Source organism: Staurois parvus, unplaced genomic scaffold (genome assembly GCF_062004578.1).
Source record: "Staurois parvus isolate SC_StPar_1 unplaced genomic scaffold, SC_StPar_1.0 ptg000827l, whole genome shotgun sequence".
NCBI lineage: Eukaryota > Metazoa > Chordata > Amphibia > Anura > Ranidae > Staurois > Staurois parvus.
This window is the reverse complement of record NW_028318623.1, coordinates 5172501-5191079: the sequence shown is the minus strand read 5'-3', so window position 1 is coordinate 5191079 and position 18579 is coordinate 5172501. Positions and strand designations below refer to the sequence as shown.

General features: G+C 45.3%; 1 protein-coding gene across 1 annotated transcript in view; it reads left to right on the top strand.

Moving 5' to 3' along the window:
- Positions 1 to 1302: 1302 nt before the first annotated feature.
- Positions 1303 to 18579, top strand: part of TOMM40 (translocase of outer mitochondrial membrane 40) — a 40513-nt gene continuing 23236 nt past the window's right edge. The window contains exons 1-4 of the mRNA XM_089655202.1: positions 1303 to 1451; positions 10030 to 10233; positions 14359 to 14426; positions 18483 to 18575. Coding sequence (XP_089511328.1) covers positions 10035 to 10233; positions 14359 to 14426; positions 18483 to 18575 — 360 coding nt within the window. The 5' untranslated portion in view covers positions 1303 to 1451; positions 10030 to 10034. The remainder of the gene's footprint in view (positions 1452 to 10029; positions 10234 to 14358; positions 14427 to 18482; positions 18576 to 18579) is intronic.

Here is an 18579-nt window from a genome sequence, read left to right as displayed (position 1 = left end):
GGGGGACAGATCCTCATAGGAGACAGATTTTCATGCTACACCGGAACGGCGCAGGAACGCGCGGAGCAAAGGTAAGTGAATTGACACAGGGGGGACTTGGGGACTTAATATGGGGGATGAATTACTATAGGGGGGATGAATTACTATGGGGGATGAATTACTATATGGGGGATTAATTACTATATGGGGGATGAATTACTATGGGGGATGAATTACTATATGGGGGATGAATTACTATATGGGGGATTAATTACTATATGGGGGATGAATTACTATATGGGGGATGAATTACTATGGGGGATGAATTACTATATGGGGGATGAATTACTATATGGGGGATGAATTACTATGGGGGATGAATTACTATGGGGGATGAATTACTATATGGGGGATGAATTACTATATGGGGGATGAATTACTATGGGGGATGAATTACTATGGGGGATGAATTACTATATGGCGGATGAATTACTATATGGGGGATGAATTACTATATGGGGGATGTATTTTCAGTTTTAAAAATGTGGCTCTCAAAATAAATTTCAATCGTGGTTTTGGCGAGATTTGGCTCAGTTGAAAAAAAGGTTGCCCACCACTGACCTAAGGCTATGATTGTGATTATGACGATACACTGTGGCCATGATTAACCCTTTGCTTACTGGGCCCTTAAACCCCCTTCATGACCAGAGCGCTTTTTGCAATATATGCAGTGTCGGATTTGTTTTAAATGTTGCAATGGTTTTGCGGCTCCCAGTCTTTTTTTCCCTCTCGGAAACGGGTCCAAGTGGCTCTTTATGTCTTAAAGGTTGCAGACCCCTGCTCTAGGGCCTCTGATTTGAATAAAATCTGTAATGTTTGAGGGTTCTAAGACATTTTCTACCAAAAATATTGATTTTTTTAATATGTAAACAAAGGTGTCAGAAAAAGGCCTGAAAGCCAAGTGGTTAGCCCCCCTTATATTACTCAGATAGGTGTGGGGATACCCCAGTACTCTCAGGGCTGGAGGGTAGGGTTAGGGGCACAACCCTGCAACCTTCAATGCCACTAATTAACCCTGAAAACGTCATCATTAATCGCCAAAGCACGTCACGGTAACTATAGCAACCCAAAAAGATGGCGGCCCCGGCCTGGCAAGCGCGTGGAACTGTGGGGCGGCTCACATGACCTTGCACTACGACCTCAGTGCCGGGCTCCGACCAATAGGAGGCCAAGGTGGCCGAGCCGGAGCCAATCGCGAGACGCCTTCGTCCAAAGCTAGGCTGCGCCGCGAGAAGCCGGCTGATTGACGGGTGGAGCGGGCCAATGGGGCGAGGAATAGGGGGTGTGTCGGCGATTTTCTCTCAATAGCGAAGGAGAAGAGGCGGGGCTGAGACGGCTAGCGGGCTCGGTTGCTCGTATCGTGTGTGAGTGTATGTGAAAAATCCCAGAGAGCGCAGGAGAGGAGAGGAAAGGTGAGGCTGGGGTGAGGGGGGAAGATGAAGGAAGGAGGGATGGGGGTACCCGGGGGGTGATAGAGGGGGATGGTGGCCTAGGTGGGTCATAGGCTGGCACACTCAGTATGAATGGGACATGGTGGGGGAAGGGGAGCACTGTTACCAGCCTGGCCTGTGTCTGCTCAGGGGGGCTGAGGCTGGAGGGGGTTCAAAGAGAGAGGGGCCCTGTCTTGGGGACACCATGGCCTACATAAACCTGTGACCCCCTAGACTATCATTATTGTATCATTGATCTGCCAGGTCATAGGACATACCCACCAATCATACCTCCAGTCTTCACCCACAGCCATTCCTGAGGTGTCTGCACCCCGTAGTATACAAATCCACAAATCCCAAGAACAGGAATCTCATATATGACACCCGAACGGTCCTCAGAGGGTGCAGCTGCATTAGTTTTCCCTTTTCAGGTCTTTTTATTCTTTGCTGATAGCACACTTCCTGTCCTGGAGTGACAACGCGCATGGATCTATGGAGCAGAGTTGTCATCCTAGAACAGGAAGTCTGATGGGATTTACTTTCTGCTGTGTCTAAGGGACAGGAAGTGATGAGAAATCTCCCCAACAGGATGGGCGGGTTTATTTATTCCAGGTACTTATATATTGTACAGTCACATCAGTCCATGGGGGGAGATTTACTAAAACTGGAGCCCGCAGAATCTGGTGCAGCTGTGTATGGGAGCCAATCAGCTTCTAGCTTGCATAGAAGCTGCGTATTACCGCCTTCCAGTACAATTCTGTGCAGAAAAAATGCAACATGTTCTACTTTTTTTCTTTTTCTTGCAACCTGAACGCACCGGTACTTCAAGCACTGATGTGAACTATGACATTGACCACCATATAACCTACTTTCTGTGCATTTTGGAGGCAGAAAAACAAGCAACTGAGACATATGTAGTGTGAACTGGCCCTAAGGGACCTTATAGATGATGGGAAAAAAAAATGCTTTCGGGGCAATCATCCGATTATCTGATCGTTCGTACACAGCTTTCCACAGCTGATCATAGGACAATATCCAAACCGTTTTCTCGTACTCTAACAGAGCGAATGATTTTCATTTAATCAGTTCAGTATTTGTCCGAAAAGAATCAAGAGACCAAGACTGTTGACGCTCAGAAACAATAGAATACATTACAATACGTGACATCACTTCCAAAGTTGTAATCTGTCCTATGAGGATTTCTGTAGGTTTAGTAATCACTTCATTTTCGACGTGAGACTAGCATGGAAAAGCAAAAAAGACGACAATCATTCCTTCGATATTTTCATAGTGTGTGCGGGGCATAACTCACATTCGTACAGCGGGTAAAATAAGTATTGAACACGCCACCAATTCTAAATACCTATAGATTTCGGATGGTAAGAAACATAAAGAGGGCGCACCAGCCTAGTGCATTATCCCCGGGGGGGGGGGGGGGGTTATTTTAAATAAGTGAAGCTAAAAACATACTCACAAACGTGTGATAACTGGGATGTAAAGCCACCACCTCATGGCACAGTGAAAGTATTGACCCTACAGGAACCAAAACCAGGAAAGCGCCATCCAGGATCCAGAGCTGGGCTCTGAGGAAGAGGGAGTTCCCTCGAAATGCGAAAGCTGCTTTTTGATCCTGGATGGCGCTTTCCTGGTGTTGGTTCCTGTAGGGTCAATACTTTCACTGTGCCATGAGGTGGCGGCTTTACATGCTGGTTATCACATGTTTTGAGTGTCTTTATCTTGACTAATTTTAAATAAACCCCCCCAGGGATAATGCACTAGGCTGGTGCGCCCCCTTTTTTTGTTTCTTTCCATCCGAAATCTATCAGTATTTAGAAATGGTGGCTTGTTTAATACTTAACAGGCATGTAAACCCACCACCTCATGGCTCAGCGAAAGTAATGACCCTACATGAACCAATGCCAGGAAAGTGCCGTCCATAATCCGAAAGCAGCTTACGCATTTCGAGGAACTCCCTCTTCCTCAGAGCCCAGCTCTGGATCCTGGATGGCGCTTTCCTGGTTTTGGTTCCTGTAGGGTCAATACTTTCACTGTGCCATGAGGTGGTGGCTTTACATGTGGGTTATCACACATTTGTGAGTGTGTTTTTAGCTTGATTTATTTAAAGTAAACCCCCTCAGGGATAATGTTCTAGGCTGGTGTGCTCGCTTTTTATTTTGTTTTTTTGCAGGACTCCCCCACTCATAAGAGGGCAGCAAGACCTCATTTTTCCCTGGATGTGGTTATTTGGGGCATCCGCCATTTGACCATAGTCTATCTTGCCTATGTGCAGGAGGATTTGTTCTATTTTTGCCATTAGTTTTCAGTTGGTGTCTTGACTTTCCATGCATTTTCGCACCTCCCTTTCTTCATGTGTTCAATACTTTTTTCCCTGTGACATTCCATTTTATTACACATAACTTAATTTCTGAACTTATTTGTTTTGGTTTTTTTGTATGCATCGGTTGTTACCAACGTTGTGAAAATTTCAATATCACCTTTCGAAATATATTTATCTAAAAGAATGGTGACGTGTTCAATACTTATTTTAACCACTGTACATATATTTGGGCCAATTATCTTACCAGCAGGTCTTTGGAGTGTGGGAGGAAACCCACGCAGGTACAGGGAGAATGTGGAATATCCACACAGGAAGTGCCATTGGTTGGGATTCGAACCAACGACCCTAGTGCTTCTAGGCGGCGGTGCTAACCACTTAGCCACTGTGCTGAATGAAACTTCTGGCTCCTCCATTCATAGATCGCTTTTTATTGGTGTACGCATTAAAATGAAGGGAGGTGGAAAGAGTGGGCATAGGTAGGCTCTGTTGATGAGTGCCTATGACAGGTCCCTCTGATCTGTTAACCTCCGCTACAACAGTAAAGATTGCAGAGGTAGGTATGTGTGTGGATGGGGGCGGGGGGCCGAATCTGAGGATGGAAGTTTTCAACTAAATCTTAAAAGATAAGTTCACCTTTTGACCAAAAATGTATTATTATTATTATACAGTATTTATAAAGCGCCAATAGTTCGCTCAGCGCTGTACATTACAAAGGGGGACAGAACATGTGACAGAACAATACCAATACAATGCAAAACATGAGGGGATTGAGGGCCCTGCGCACATTTTTTGCAATTAAAGAAATGTGCATTTATTATTTTTGGTAGTAGAAACTTGTAAAACATTGAACCAGCTGTTGCCACGCAGGTCTCCTGCAGACCTATCAGTATATCTGCTTGCTGTATGAGATGTACAGGCAAGCAGATATACTGACATTAAGATTCAATGAACTATCAAGGTGCGCCTCAGATGAACGTACCCTTTACGCCAGCGGGACAAAGGGACAAATTGCATTGAATGTAAGTAATGTCCCTTGTACTGATGTTTTTTTTTTTTTTGTTAAAGGTTTTAAAGTATTAGTTCACCTTTTCATGTTTTCTAAAAAGGGGAACTAACACCCTACATCCTTCCCCAGTTTTTGCTGTACTTACCTCTGTAGCTGATGAGCTGTCAGTGCCCATGCAGCTGCTGCAGCAGTCCGGAGATTTGAAATTCCAACTCCCTCTTCTTTCTGCAGCACTCCTGGGATGGATCAGAGTGATTTAACCTCCCTAGCGGTATGATTATTTCAGATTTTTGGTGCTGAAAGCGGTACCATTATTTTGCATGGAAATATGTAGTTTTTTTATTGAAGGCTGTCATTTTTAGGAATAACTCCCTGAAATCTGTCCGAACATCTCGGGTATGATAAAATTTGAAACACGAAATCATAAATTATAATTTAATAAATAATCATAAAAAATAATAATATAATAATAATACATTTAATTCAATAATATAATCAAACCAAAAACACTGAAATTTGAAATATAGCGCCAAGTTTGCACATCACTGAGCAAAGTCGCAGAATCGTTTTCAGTGTCTGATGACGAATTTCCCCCACGAATCATTATCACTCAATTCTGCAAGTGGTTCTGATTTACTATCGCTGTTCTCTAGCTGATCTAAACCCGCTTTTGACCTAAAGGGACGCTTTTTGGACGCCATGAACTTTTCTACGTTTCCAGGAAGAAAGAACAGTAAAAATGCAGACAGGGGACAGGACAAAGCACTCGGGACAAAATGTATGTGAAATGGGTTGAAACAGCAATGTTTTACTATGTAAAATTTGTTTGGAAAAAAATGAAATTTTTTAAAATTTCAAATTTCCCGCCGGCGGCGCCCGTACGTCCCGACGTCACAGGGACCGGAACACAGAAGCCGGATGCCGGCATCGGTCGGGGACGCTGCAGGGGACACATTGCGGGAGCGAAGGACAAGGTAAGCTCTGCAGGGACTCCCTATGCAGCGCCGCATGGTAAGCCCGAGAGTAGCTCGGGGTTACCGCTTTTGGTACAGACATTTTACCCCGAGCTACACTCGGGAATACCGCCAGGGAGGTTAAGGTTAGTCCTTGTGGGCACAGATCATCACTCTGATCCATCCTGGAAGCTCTGTAGAAAGAAGAGAAGGAAGAGTAAGAACTCCAAATCCCTGGACCGCTGCTGTGGCTACATGGACGCTGAAAGCTCATCATCTATGGAGGTTAGGTACAGCGGGGACTAGTTGGGTGTAGGGTGTTCACCTTTTCGTTTTTCCTGAAAAGGTGAACTCGCCCCTTTAAAGCCTAAGATTACTCAAAAAGGTTTTTAAAAAAATCAGCACGGGGACAATCTACATTATATTGCCAAAAGTATTGGGGTGCGTGCCTTTACAAACACATGACCTTTAATGGCCCCCCAGTCTTAGTCCGTAGGGTTCAATATTGAGTTGGCCCCGCCCTTTGCAGCTATAACAGCTTCAACTCTTCTGGGAAGGCCGTCCACAAGGTTTAGGAGGGTGTCTATGGGAAGGTTTGACCATTCTTCCAGAAGCACATTTGTCAGGTCAGGCACTGTTGTCGGGCGACGAGGCCTGGCTCGCAGTCTCCACTCTAATTCATCCCAAAGGTGTTTTATTTTGTTGAGGTCAGGACTCTGTGCAGGACATTCAAGTTCCTCCACCCCAAACTCGCTCCTCCATTTCTTTATGGACCTTGCTTTGTGCACTGGTGCGCAGTCATGTTGGAACAGAAAGGGGCCATCCCCAAACTCTTCCCACAATGTTGGGAGCTTGAAATTGTCCAAAATGTCTTGGTATGCTGACGCCTTAAGAGTTCCCTTCACTGGAACTAGCCCAACCCCACACCATAATCCCCCTCCACCAAACTTTACACTTGGCACAATGCAGTCAGGAAAGTACCGTTCTCCTGGCAACCGCTAAACCCAGACACGTCCATTGGATTGCCAGACAGAGAAGCGTGATTGGACATGCCAGAGAACACGTCTCCACTTCATCCAACGCTTTGCATTGCACTTGGTGATGTAAGGCTTGGATGCAGCTTCTCGGCCATGGAAACCCATTCCATGGAGCTCTCTACGTACTGTTGTGCTAATCTGAAGGCCACACCAAGTTTGGAGGTCTTTAGCTATTGACTCTGCAGACAGTTGGCGTGCTGCAAAAGGGGCCCAAACCAAGTACTGAGTACATATGCATACTTATACTTTTCAGAGGTCCGATATTGTTCTATGTACAATCCTTGTTTTATTGATTGCATGTAATATTCTAATTTTCTGAGATTGTGGATTTGGGGTTTTCATGAGCTGTAAGCCATAATCATCACAATGATGACAAATCACGGCTTGAACTATCTTGCTTTGCATGTAATGAGTCTATCTCATATATTAGTTTCACCTTTTAAGTTGCATTACTGAAATAAATGAACTTTTGCATGATATTCAAATTTTTCGAGTTTCACCTTTATATCTGCGGAGAGGGGATGGGTTACATCAGAGGAAGTGGGCAAAAAGGGATTACCGTAAGACGACCCCCCTACTTTTCCTGTTAAAATGTAGTGTTTGGGCTATACTCGCCGTATAAGACTACCCCTCTTCCAATGCACACCAGTGGGAAGAATCGTGCCCCATCATTAGTATCAGTGGAAGGAATAGTGCCCAGTCATTGGTGTCAGTGGGAGGAATAGCACCCCATCATTGGTGTCAGTGGGAGGAATAGCACCCCATCATTGGTGTCAGTGGGAGGAATAGCACCCCATCATTGGTGTCAGTGGGAGGAATAGCGTCCCATCATTGGTGTCAGTGGGAGGAATAGCGTCCCATCATTGGTGTCAGTGGGAGGAATAGCGTCCCATCATTGGTGTCAGTGGGAGGAATAGCGTCCCATCATTGGTGTCAGTGGGAGGAATAGCGTCCCATCATTGGTGTCAGTGGGAGGAATAGCGTCCCATCATTGGTGTCAGTGGGGGGTGGAATAGTGCCCCATCATTGGTGTCAGTGGAGGGGGGGGGATAGTGTCCCATCGTTGGTGTCAGTGGGGGGGAGGAAGAGTGCCCCATCGTCGGTGTCAGTGGGAGGAATAATGCCCCATCATTGGTATCAGTGACACCAATGATTGGGCACTATTCCTCCCACTGACACTTGCTGACCCCTGTTCAGTATGGTGCTGCTGCAGCAAGCATATATGGTTGCAGCAGCACCTGTGCACGGCACACTTACCTTCACTTGATTTTCGTGGGGCCGCTCGGCTCCGCCTCCTCCCCGGTGATTGGCCGCCTGTGTGCCTTTCCTGAGCTACAATTCTGGCGGCCAATCACCGGTGAGGAGGCGGAGCCGAGCAGCCGCACGAACATCCAGTGGCCGAACTGAAGGAAGGAGCAGCTGCGCTTCCTGGACCGGATCGTCGTGGGACCCGAGCCAGGTAAGAAACAGAAGCCCCTGCCCACCCCTGTAATTAGTTTCACTTCCGTTGGAAGGGGGGGGGGGCGGCGGCGGCACCGCACCGCCCCCCTAAAAAGTGTCAGCATGCCGTATACCGGCGTATAAGACGACCCCCGACTTTTGAGAAGATTTTCAGGGGTCAAAAAGTCGTCTTATACGCCGGAAAATACGGTAGTTAATTTTGTGTCAAAGTGCACTTGTCCTTTAACCACTTCCTGTCCGGACACTTTCACCCCCTTCCTGTCCAGGCCAATTTTCAGCTTTCAGCGCTATCACACTTTGAATGACAATTGCGCGGTCATGCAACACTGTACCCATATGAATTTTTTACCATTTTTTTTGAGACAGATAAAGCTTTATTTTGGTGGTATTTATTCACCGCTGGGATTTTAATTTTTTTACTATGTAAATGAAAAATTCCAAAAATTTTGAAAAAAAGTGTTTTTTTAATAAAATTTTGCAAATAAATAATATTTCATCATAAATCTTGGCCAAAATTTATTCAGTTTTTTTTTTAGTAAAAAAAAAAAAAATCCAAATTTAGTTTATAACCAAAAATTATAATTTTTAAACTTTTTTTTTACATTGTTTTTTTACATTTTTTTTTATATATATATATATATTTTTTTTACATACTGTCACCCTAGCAGTACAGTGTCACCATGGTGACACTGTACTACTTGTGGGGGGTGATGAAGATTTTTTTTTTACACTGATTGCTTTTACACCCATATAGGATGTAAAAGCAATCATTTCTCTTTCTGTCTGCATTCTTGCAGTCATTGAGAAATACTGTGTGAGCTGTGATTGGTCACAGCTTGTCACATGGTACAAGGCTGTTGTGAATAGCCTTGTACCATGTGACCTCTGTGATCATTCACAGATTTCACACGTAGTAAGCAATGATGTCACAAGTGACATCTTGCTTACTACTTTGCATGTGATCACTGGCCAATCAGTGATCACATGATCGGGACCTCGTACAGAGGTCCTGTCCGACGATCGGTGTTTCACTGTGTCCGGAGGACTCAGCGGGCACCGGATCGCGGTGCTGCGCGCTCCCAGGGAGCGCGCACAGCTAGAAAAGGCGGGTGCCGTTTCTGAACGGCAACCCGCCCCTGGACTGCCACCGCCCTGCCGTTTTTAAACAGCAGGCGGACGGCAAGGGGTTAATGTACCACATTCTACCAAGTCAGCGCTTATTGTTACAGTGGTTGTTTAATTGGCTGGAGGGTTCTTTACCTTCATGCATTCTCTGGTAAAGAAAACCTTCTGTGTTCAGCAGCCCAATCCCTCCCCAATACTTACCTGATCCCCATCTTGATCCAGAGATGTGCAGGGGAGCCTCTGCTCTCTAGGGACTCCCTCCTCATTGACTGAGACAGCAGCGGGAGCCATTGGCTTCCACTACTGTCAATCACAGCTAGTGAGCCAATGAGGAAAGAGCGGGGATGGGGCGGGGCCAAGCCACGGCTGTGTGTGTGAATGGACTTGCAGAGGTGTGGCTCAAGAGCAAGCCTGCCTGGGTGCCTCTATAGCAAGCTGCTTACTTGGGGGGCACTCAGCAGGAGGGAGCGGCTAGAAGCACCAGTCGGAGACCTGAGAAGAGAATTGGGCTGCTCTGTGCAAAACCATTACACAGAGCAGGTAAGTATAATATGTTTGATATTTAAAAAAAATGTCTTTAATGACCGTGCGCTCTTGGTTGTTTCATCCCTTATTTGTTTCCTCTGCTTTGTTTTCACAGTAATCATGGGGAATGTCTTGGCTGCCAGCTCTCCCTCTCCCCCTCCTGCAGGGTCCCCTGTGGGATCCGGTTTAGTGTCTGTGCCTCCTGGGTTCACGATGCCCCCCGTCTCTGGCCTGGGCCAAGTAGCAGAAAAGAAGGAAACTCAGGAAGAGAGGTTACCTAATCCCGGCACTTTTGAAGAGTGTCACCGCAAATGCAAAGGTGAGTCCAAGACACTGAGCTCCGTGATTTGTCATAAGGGCAGTTTTTATATAATTGCAGCAGATTCTGCGAGGGGGTCCTTTCCCTCATGAATAAGTATGAAATGAATAACATTTTAGAAAATGACACAAACACAGAGATCTTTCGGCTGTAATCTTTATACATTTTCCCTGACGTGTGCTGTAGTGACAACCTCTTGCATCTCTCCATGTTCCTCATATAGGTGCTTTGGTGTAGGAAAGTAGTGTGAGTGGCACATGCCATGATAACAAAGCAGAGGTCTGTCTGCACCACCTGCAAAGTTTCTGAGTGAATTGGAAACTCGTGCAGGTTCTGCGCCTGATCAACAAAGGAATTACAAAAAAAAAAATATGGTATGTAAAGTTATCTTTACAAAAATGGTTCAAATATACACTCACCGGCCACTTTATTAGGTACACCTATTCAATAGCTTGGTAACACAAATTGCTAATCGGCTAATCACATGACAGCAACTCAATGCATTTAGGCATCTAGACGTGGTGAAGACAACTTGCTGAAGTTCAAACTGAGCATCAGAATGGGGAAGAAAGGGGATTTAAGTGGCATGGTTGTTGGTTCCAGATGAGCTGGTCTAAGCATTTAAAAAAAATGCTGATCTGCTAGGATTTTCACACACATCTCTAGAATGGGCCGAAAAATAGAAAGTATCCAGTGAGCGACAGATGTGTAGATGAAAATGCTTTGTTGATGTCAGAGGAGAATGAGCAGACTGGTTCGAGATGATATAAGGGCAACTGTAACTCAAGTAACCACTCATTATAACCAAGGTATGCAGAATATCATCATTGGACACAGAAGACGTTGAACCTTGAAGCAGATGGGCTACAGCAGCAGAAGACCACACCGTATGTCACTCCTGTCAGCTGAGAACGGGAAACGGAAGCTACAATTCGCACAGGCTCATCAAAATAGAAGATTGGAAAAACGTTGCCTGGACTGATAAGTCTCCATTTCAGCTGTAATATTCAGAATGTGGCGTAAACAACATGAAAGCATGGATCCATCCTGCCTCGTATCAACAGTTCAGGCTGGTGATGGTGGTGCCATGGTGTGGTGGATACATTCTGCCTCGTATCAACGGTTCAGGCTGGTGGTGGTGGTGTCATGGTGTGGGGGATCCATTCTGCCTTGTCACAACGGTTCAGGCTGGTGGTGTCATGGTGTGGGGATTCCATCCTGCCTTGTATCAACGGTTCAGGCTGGTGGTGGTGGTGTCATGGTGTGGGGGATCCATCCTGCCTTGTATCAACGGTTCAGGCTGGTGGTGGTGGTGTCATGGTGTGGGGGATCCATCCTGCCTTGTATCAACGGTTCAGGCTGGTGGTGGTGGTGTCATGGTGTGGGGGATCCATCCTGCCTTGTATCAACGGTTCAGGCTGGTGATGGTGCTGTCATGGTGTGGGGGATCCATCTTGCCTTGTATTAACGGTTAAGGCTGGTGATGGTGGTGTCATGGTGTGGTGGAATCATCCTGCCTCGTATCAACGGTTCAGGCTGGTGGTGGTGGTGTCACGGTGTGGTGGATCCATCCTGCCTCTTATCAATGGTTCAGGCTGGTGGTGTCATGGTGTGGTGGATCCATCCTGACTCGTATCAGCGGTTCAGGCTGGTGATGGTGGTGTCATGGTGTGGTGGATCCATCCTGCCTCGTATCAACGGTTCAGGCTGGTGATGGTGGTGTCATGGTGTGGTGGATCTATACTGCCTCGTATCAACGGTTCAGGCTGGTGGTGGTGTCATGGTGTGGTGGATACATCCTGCCTCGTATCAACGGTTTAGGCTGGTGGTGGTGGTGTCATGGTGTGGTGGATCTATCCTGCCTCGTATCAACGGTTCAGGCTGGTGGTGGTGTCATGGTGTGGGGGATCCATCCTGCCTCGTATGAACGATTCATGCTGGTGGTGGTGCTGTAATGGTTTGGGGGAGATTTTCTTGCACAGTTTGGGCCCCGTTGCACCAATTGAGCATCGTTTACACACCACGGCCTACCTGAGTATTGTTGCTGACCATGTCCACCCCTTTATGACCACAGTGTCCCCATCTTCTGATGGCTCCTTCCAGCAGGATAATGCCCCATGTCACAAAGCTCAAATCATCTCAGACTGGTTTCTGGAACATGACAATGAGGTCACTGTACTCCAATGGCCTCCACAGTCACCAGATCTCCATCCAATAGAGCACCTTTGGGATGTGGTAGAACGGGAGATTCGCATCATGAATGTGCAGCCGACAAATCCGCAGCAGCTCCGCGATATTATCATGTTGATATGGACCAAAATCTCTGAGGAATGTTTCCAACACCTTGTTGAATCTATGCCACCAAGAATTAAGGCAGTTCTGAAAGCTAAAGGGGTCCAACCCGGAACTAGCAAGGTGTACCTAATAAAGCGGCCGGTGAGTGTATATCAAATAAATAAAAGCGCATATTTATATCCGTAAATGTAAATCACCACAAACTTTTTGTGTTGTAAAACACAATTTTTGTGTTGTCTAGGGCAGCACAAAACCTAAATACACCACTGGACTCATCAAGTCAGGAGGATAAGCTAACAGACAGAAACAATAGGTTACCTAATTAACTCAATTACCAATGGGAGAAAGAGACTTAACAGTAAACACATAACCTCTCAATAAGCAGATTACACATAACAAGCAGGAGACCCCAGAATTAGGTTGTTTTGAGTTGATTATAATCTTCTGCTCTGAGTCTAGGAGGGGGGTTGAAGCAGTCAATGCTGGTTTGGGCACAAAGACCCCAATTCTGTATCCTGGTCCTCCCGGTTCTTATAGTCTGTGTCTTTTGGGGAGACATGGACTTGAATCCAAAAACTATTCCAAGGGTCCCTCCAGGCACACACCTCCTAAAGAATTGAGCCCCTTCAAATACCAAGGCACATAGTCATTATTATTATTATTACATCGAGTTTATATAGCGCCAAAGGGTTTGCTCAGCGCTGTACAATAGGGGGGACAATACATGGCACAGTACAACAAAAACAGACAGCGTACGAGGGGTAAGAGGGCCCTACTCTTTCAAGCTTACAATCTAGGAGGGAGGGGGTAGTGGAACAATAGGATGTGGCTGAGGGGGATGAAGTGGTGGGAGGAATGAGGGAGAATGGCCGTTAGGTGAGGGTGGGGTAGGCTTCCCTGAAGAGATGGGTTTTGAGGGAGCGCCTGAAAGTGGGGAGGGAAGGCGACAGTCGGATGGATTGGGGCAGTGAGTTCCAGAGGATAGGGGAGGACCTGGAGAAGTCCTGCAGTCGTGCATGGGAGGAGGAGACCAGGGAGCAGGATAGAAGGAGGTCCTGTGAGGAGCGAAGGGTACGGGTAGGGTGGTACTTAGGGATCAGGTTGGTGAGGTAGTCAGGGGCAGTGTTATGAACGGCTTTGTAGGTCAGGATTAGAAGTTTAAATTTGATGCGTTGGGCAATCGGGAGCCAGTGGAGGGAGAGGCAGAGGGGGGTGGCAGAGGAAAGAGGCATTAGGAAAGAGGCTAGGCTGAAGTCCCCTCTAAAAGACCCTGTCCCAGTTGGGTCTGTCACAGAGTGTATCTGAGGAGCACACAGAGGAGGGCTGCAGTCACCCGCCGGATTGTTCTGAATGCCGAGACGGGGTGGAGACAAGGGGGGTGCTGCAACTGCACAGAGCGGCACCAGATCTGTAGGTGGAGCTCTGTCCTCTCTGCTGCCAATTGCTGATGGGAGGGGTGCAAAATTACAAAAAAAATTAAAAATTTTTTCATTGATGTTTGACTATTGTTAAGTGCAGAAATGTAGGTCTAGATGTGCCTGCACATACATGCAGCAGATTCTGTTGTGTTCAAATGCCAGTCCATCCTGGATGGGCAAAGTTCCAACATTTCCAGGTAGTGTCGGAGCTTGCCCACTCCCACCTCCTCCCCCCCCCCCCCCCCCCCCGGCACACACATTTCATTTGGTATATCAGTGATGGACTGCATAACTAACCAAAAGTACAAAAGTAGACCGTCCCTTAGGTGCAATTGAATTGTGATGGCATGTGTCTGCTCACTTGCTTGTTCGATTCCAATCTCCTGTTTATTTACTTTTGCTTTCTTCTCAGAATTATTCCCCATGCAGATGGAAGGTGTGAAACTTACTGTAAATAAAGGGTTGAGTAACTATTTCCAGGTAAGACTCAATAATGCGTATCTGTGATCATAAATAATAATTATATATGTAATGATGCATTTAAAGAGGTATTAAACCCAAAGCCATAAATGTAAAATATTACAACTTGGCAATCATTTGATGTGATGGCTGCATTGGCAACAGAGACACAGCATTTTTAATATCTGGGCAGCACAGTGGCTAAACGGTTAGCACTTCCGCCTAGCAGTACTAGGGTCGTTGGTTCGTATCCCAGCCACGGCACCTTCTGCCTGGAGTTTGCATGTTCTCCCTGTGCCTGTGTGGGTTTCCTCCAGGTACTCCAGTTTCCTCCCACACTCAAAAGACATGCTGGTAGGTTAATTGGATCCTGTCTAAATTGGCCCTTGTATATGAATGTGAATTAGGGACCTTAGATTGTATACCCCTTGAGGGTTAGGGACTGATGTGAATGTACAATATATATATAAAGCATTGCGTAAATTGACGGCACTATATCAGTACCTGAAATAAAGTAAAAAAATTAAATAAATAGGGAGAAGGATTTGCTAGATGTACCAGCAGATTAAGGTCGGCCATACATGGGTCGAAATGAGAATAATCAGCCAATTTTCGCTCTGTTAGTGGGTGAATGACACCGGCCGATTTTCATGGTTCCCCCCTTTTCGGTGATCGGGCATGTTGGAAAATTCGTGAAAAACGACTGATGTTTGACTCAATGATGGTCAAATCGTACGATCGTTTTTACGAAAAGAATATGCGCATGAGCCGTGACCTGGAAGAAACAGACGTTTTGCCTGTTATATGGGGTGAAGTTTATGACTTGGTCGGCCGATGTTCTAAACCATTGATGGCACCATCGGATTACAGAGTGAACGACGTTTTTGATTTTCTGATGAAAAATTGTTCGGAATTCGAACCATGTATGGCCTGCATTAGGGTCAATTCACACTTTATGCAGTGGGAGACATTTTACCGCATGAGAAATCACCTGTCACTGTAGGGACACACAGGAAACAATCGTTTCCTATGTGTCCCAGTCACACTGCAATGCAGCCTAGTGCTGCAGCACGCTGTGATAAAATGCAGACATTTTATTACCATGTACCAGGCCGAATCTTGCTGCAATATCAGGCAGCACATCATGCTACTTGACATTGCAGTGAATAAAGTGTATGTTTTGTACACTTCAAATAAAGCTTGTACTAAACAAAAAATTAAAGGGAGCCATGTGATGTGCTGAATCGTGCACCACACTGCCCCCTAGCGAAGCTGGTAACGCAGAGCGGCCGGGGCGGTGAATCACTCCTGCTGCTCTCTGTTGTGTGAATTAAGCCTTCAGTACCCTAATAAAACTGAAGCCAAACTCCACTTTTTAACCTCCTTAGCGGTATTCCCGAGTGTAGCTCGGGGTGAAATTTCTATACCAAAAGCGGTAACCCCGAGCTACACTCGGGCTTACCATGCGGCGTTCTCTGGGGGTCCCTGCAGCACTTACCCTGTCCTTCGCTCCCGCGATGTGTCCCCTGCAGTGTCCCCGGCCATCTCCTCCGGCCGATGCCGGCATCCGGCTTCTGTGTTCCGGTCCCTGTGACGTACGGGCGCCGGAACCGGCGGGAAATTTGAATTTTTTAAAAAATGTCATTTTTGCTGTCATTGCTGTTTCAATGCATTTCACATACATTTTGTCCCGAGTGCTTTGTCCGGCGCCCTGCCTGTATTTTGAATGTTCTTTCTGCCTGGAAACTGAGAAAAGTCCATGGCATCCAAAAAGCGTCCCTTTACGTCAAAAGCGGTTTTAGACCGGCTAGAGAACAGCGATAGTAAATCAGAACCACTTGCAGAATTGAGTGATAATGATTCGTGGGGGAAATTCCTCATCAGACACTGAAAACGATTTTGCGACTTTGCTCAGCGATGTGCGAATTTGCCTCTGTATTTCAAATTTCAGTGTTTTTGGTTTGATTATATTATTGAATTAAATTTATTATTATTATATTATTATTTTTTTATGATTATTTATTAAATTATAATTTATGATTTCGTGTTTCAAATTTTATCATATCTGGAATGTTTACTAGACTCTTGTTCGGAAAGATTTCAGTGAGTTATTCCTAAAAATTACAGCCTACAATAAAAAACTACATATTTCCATGCAAAAAAATGGTACCGCTTTCAGCACAAAAAATTGGAAAGAATCATACCGCCAGGGAGGTTAAGTAGTTACCGTAACCTTTTCCTTTTGCGTTAAAGGTTTTACATAAATAAAAGCTGATGATTGTAAGCACCCCTGTCAGTTGTAAATGGTTTGTCAACCCTTTTAACTGCTACGTCTACAGGACAGCTTGGTTTGTTGAAAAACAACAGACTTGCTAGCAGCATCACCAGGTGAAAATAAAAAGTAAGCCTAAACTAAAATGATTGCAGCCATCACAAACAATAATTGGTAAGCTCCAATACAATAAATGTTTGCTTTTGGGTTTAATACAGCATGTTCTCCAGCAAGGTAGTTTCACTAGCTTAGTAGACACTCGCTAAACATACCTGTTAACCTACTCTCACTCGTGCAGTGCAGCATCATCATGTAACTGGTATGGCAGTGATCAGGCACACTGACTGGTGACAGTATGTTAAAAAAAAAAATAATTTGAAAAACAAATTTTCTTTAATTACTTTTTTAATGATTTTTTTTAAAAACACAATGTGCCAAAGCACTCTAATGTTACTATAGTCACATTGTACTTCTCTGTGGAGGTGATGAGGATTTTTTTTTTTTTTTTTTTTACACATTATGACGACTTATACCAGTGAATTTCACTGATAAAAGCAACCATTTTTACTGAATGAAATTGATTCATTCAGTGTGTATTGTTGTGACTAGCTGTGATTGGCCACAGCTAATCACATGATATAGATAGGATGCGATTGGTCCTGTCTGTACCATGTGATCACTGTAACCAATCACAGCGATCAACACAACAGTCCACATTGAATGGTATAAATCCAAGCCATCCATTGTTTACAATTGTCATGCAATCTGTTGTGATTGGTCATAGTAATCACATTGTACCGGCAGCAGCCCAGTACAGTGATCTGTCATTGGCTGTGTCTGGTGCTGCATGTGAGGCACGTTCTGGAGAGGATATCCTATGATCTCCAAAGACATGCTGGTAGGTTAATTGGATCCTGTCTTAATTGGCCCTTGGTAGGTTAATTGGATCCTGTCTAAATTGGCCCTTGGTAGGTTAATTGGATCCTGTCTAAATTGGCCCTTGGTAGGTTAATTGGATCCTGTCTAAATTGGCCCTTGGTAGGTTAATTGGATCCTGTCTAAATTGGCCCTTGGTAGGTTAATTGGATCCTGTCTAAATTGGCCCTTGTATATGAATGTGAGTTAGGTACCTTAGATTGTACGCTCCTTGAGGGTTAGGGACTGATGTGAATGTACAATATATATGTAAATCGCTGTGTAAATTCACAGCGCTATATAAGTACCTGAAATAAATAAATGTCTACCCAGAATGATGAAAGTCCCACCTGGCCATCATTTTACAATGGGCCATGTGGTAAACCCTGCTGATTGGCCCTGTGCTGATCACATGCACTCTCCCAAGAAAAAAACAAAAACTCTATCAATACACACCAAACTGAGCATGTGCAGCTGGCCCTCAAGGCTATGTTCTATTAGCAGATGGATTGGGGACAGTAGAAGGGGAGGAACAGAGAAGACAGGATCAAACAGCCTTTTTACACAATGCAGAGGATTAACCCTTTAGGTTTCTCAGTGAGTATAACAAGAATGCTTTACTGAAGCATGAAACATTGTGATGACACCTCTGCGATCAAGCCCCAGTGGGAGGGGCGAAATGCGTCAGAGAGGCATGATGGCTGAAGCCATCCTCTACTCACGGGTCTGCACGGGTGGTGAGAGCGGTCTCTCCTCTTCTCCAAGCATGCTTTACTGCATATACAGACTGATTTTACTGTTGTGGGTTTAGTAACACTTTACTTGGAGTTGCTTTCAGTCCTGGCACACATACCATGGCAGTTTATCTTTTTTCTTGTCGTATCTCTCAGGTAAACCATACGATTGCACTCAGTACTGTCGGGGATTCAAATTATCATTTTGGAGCCACATATGTTGGAACAAAGCAGCTGAGCCCAACAGAGGTGA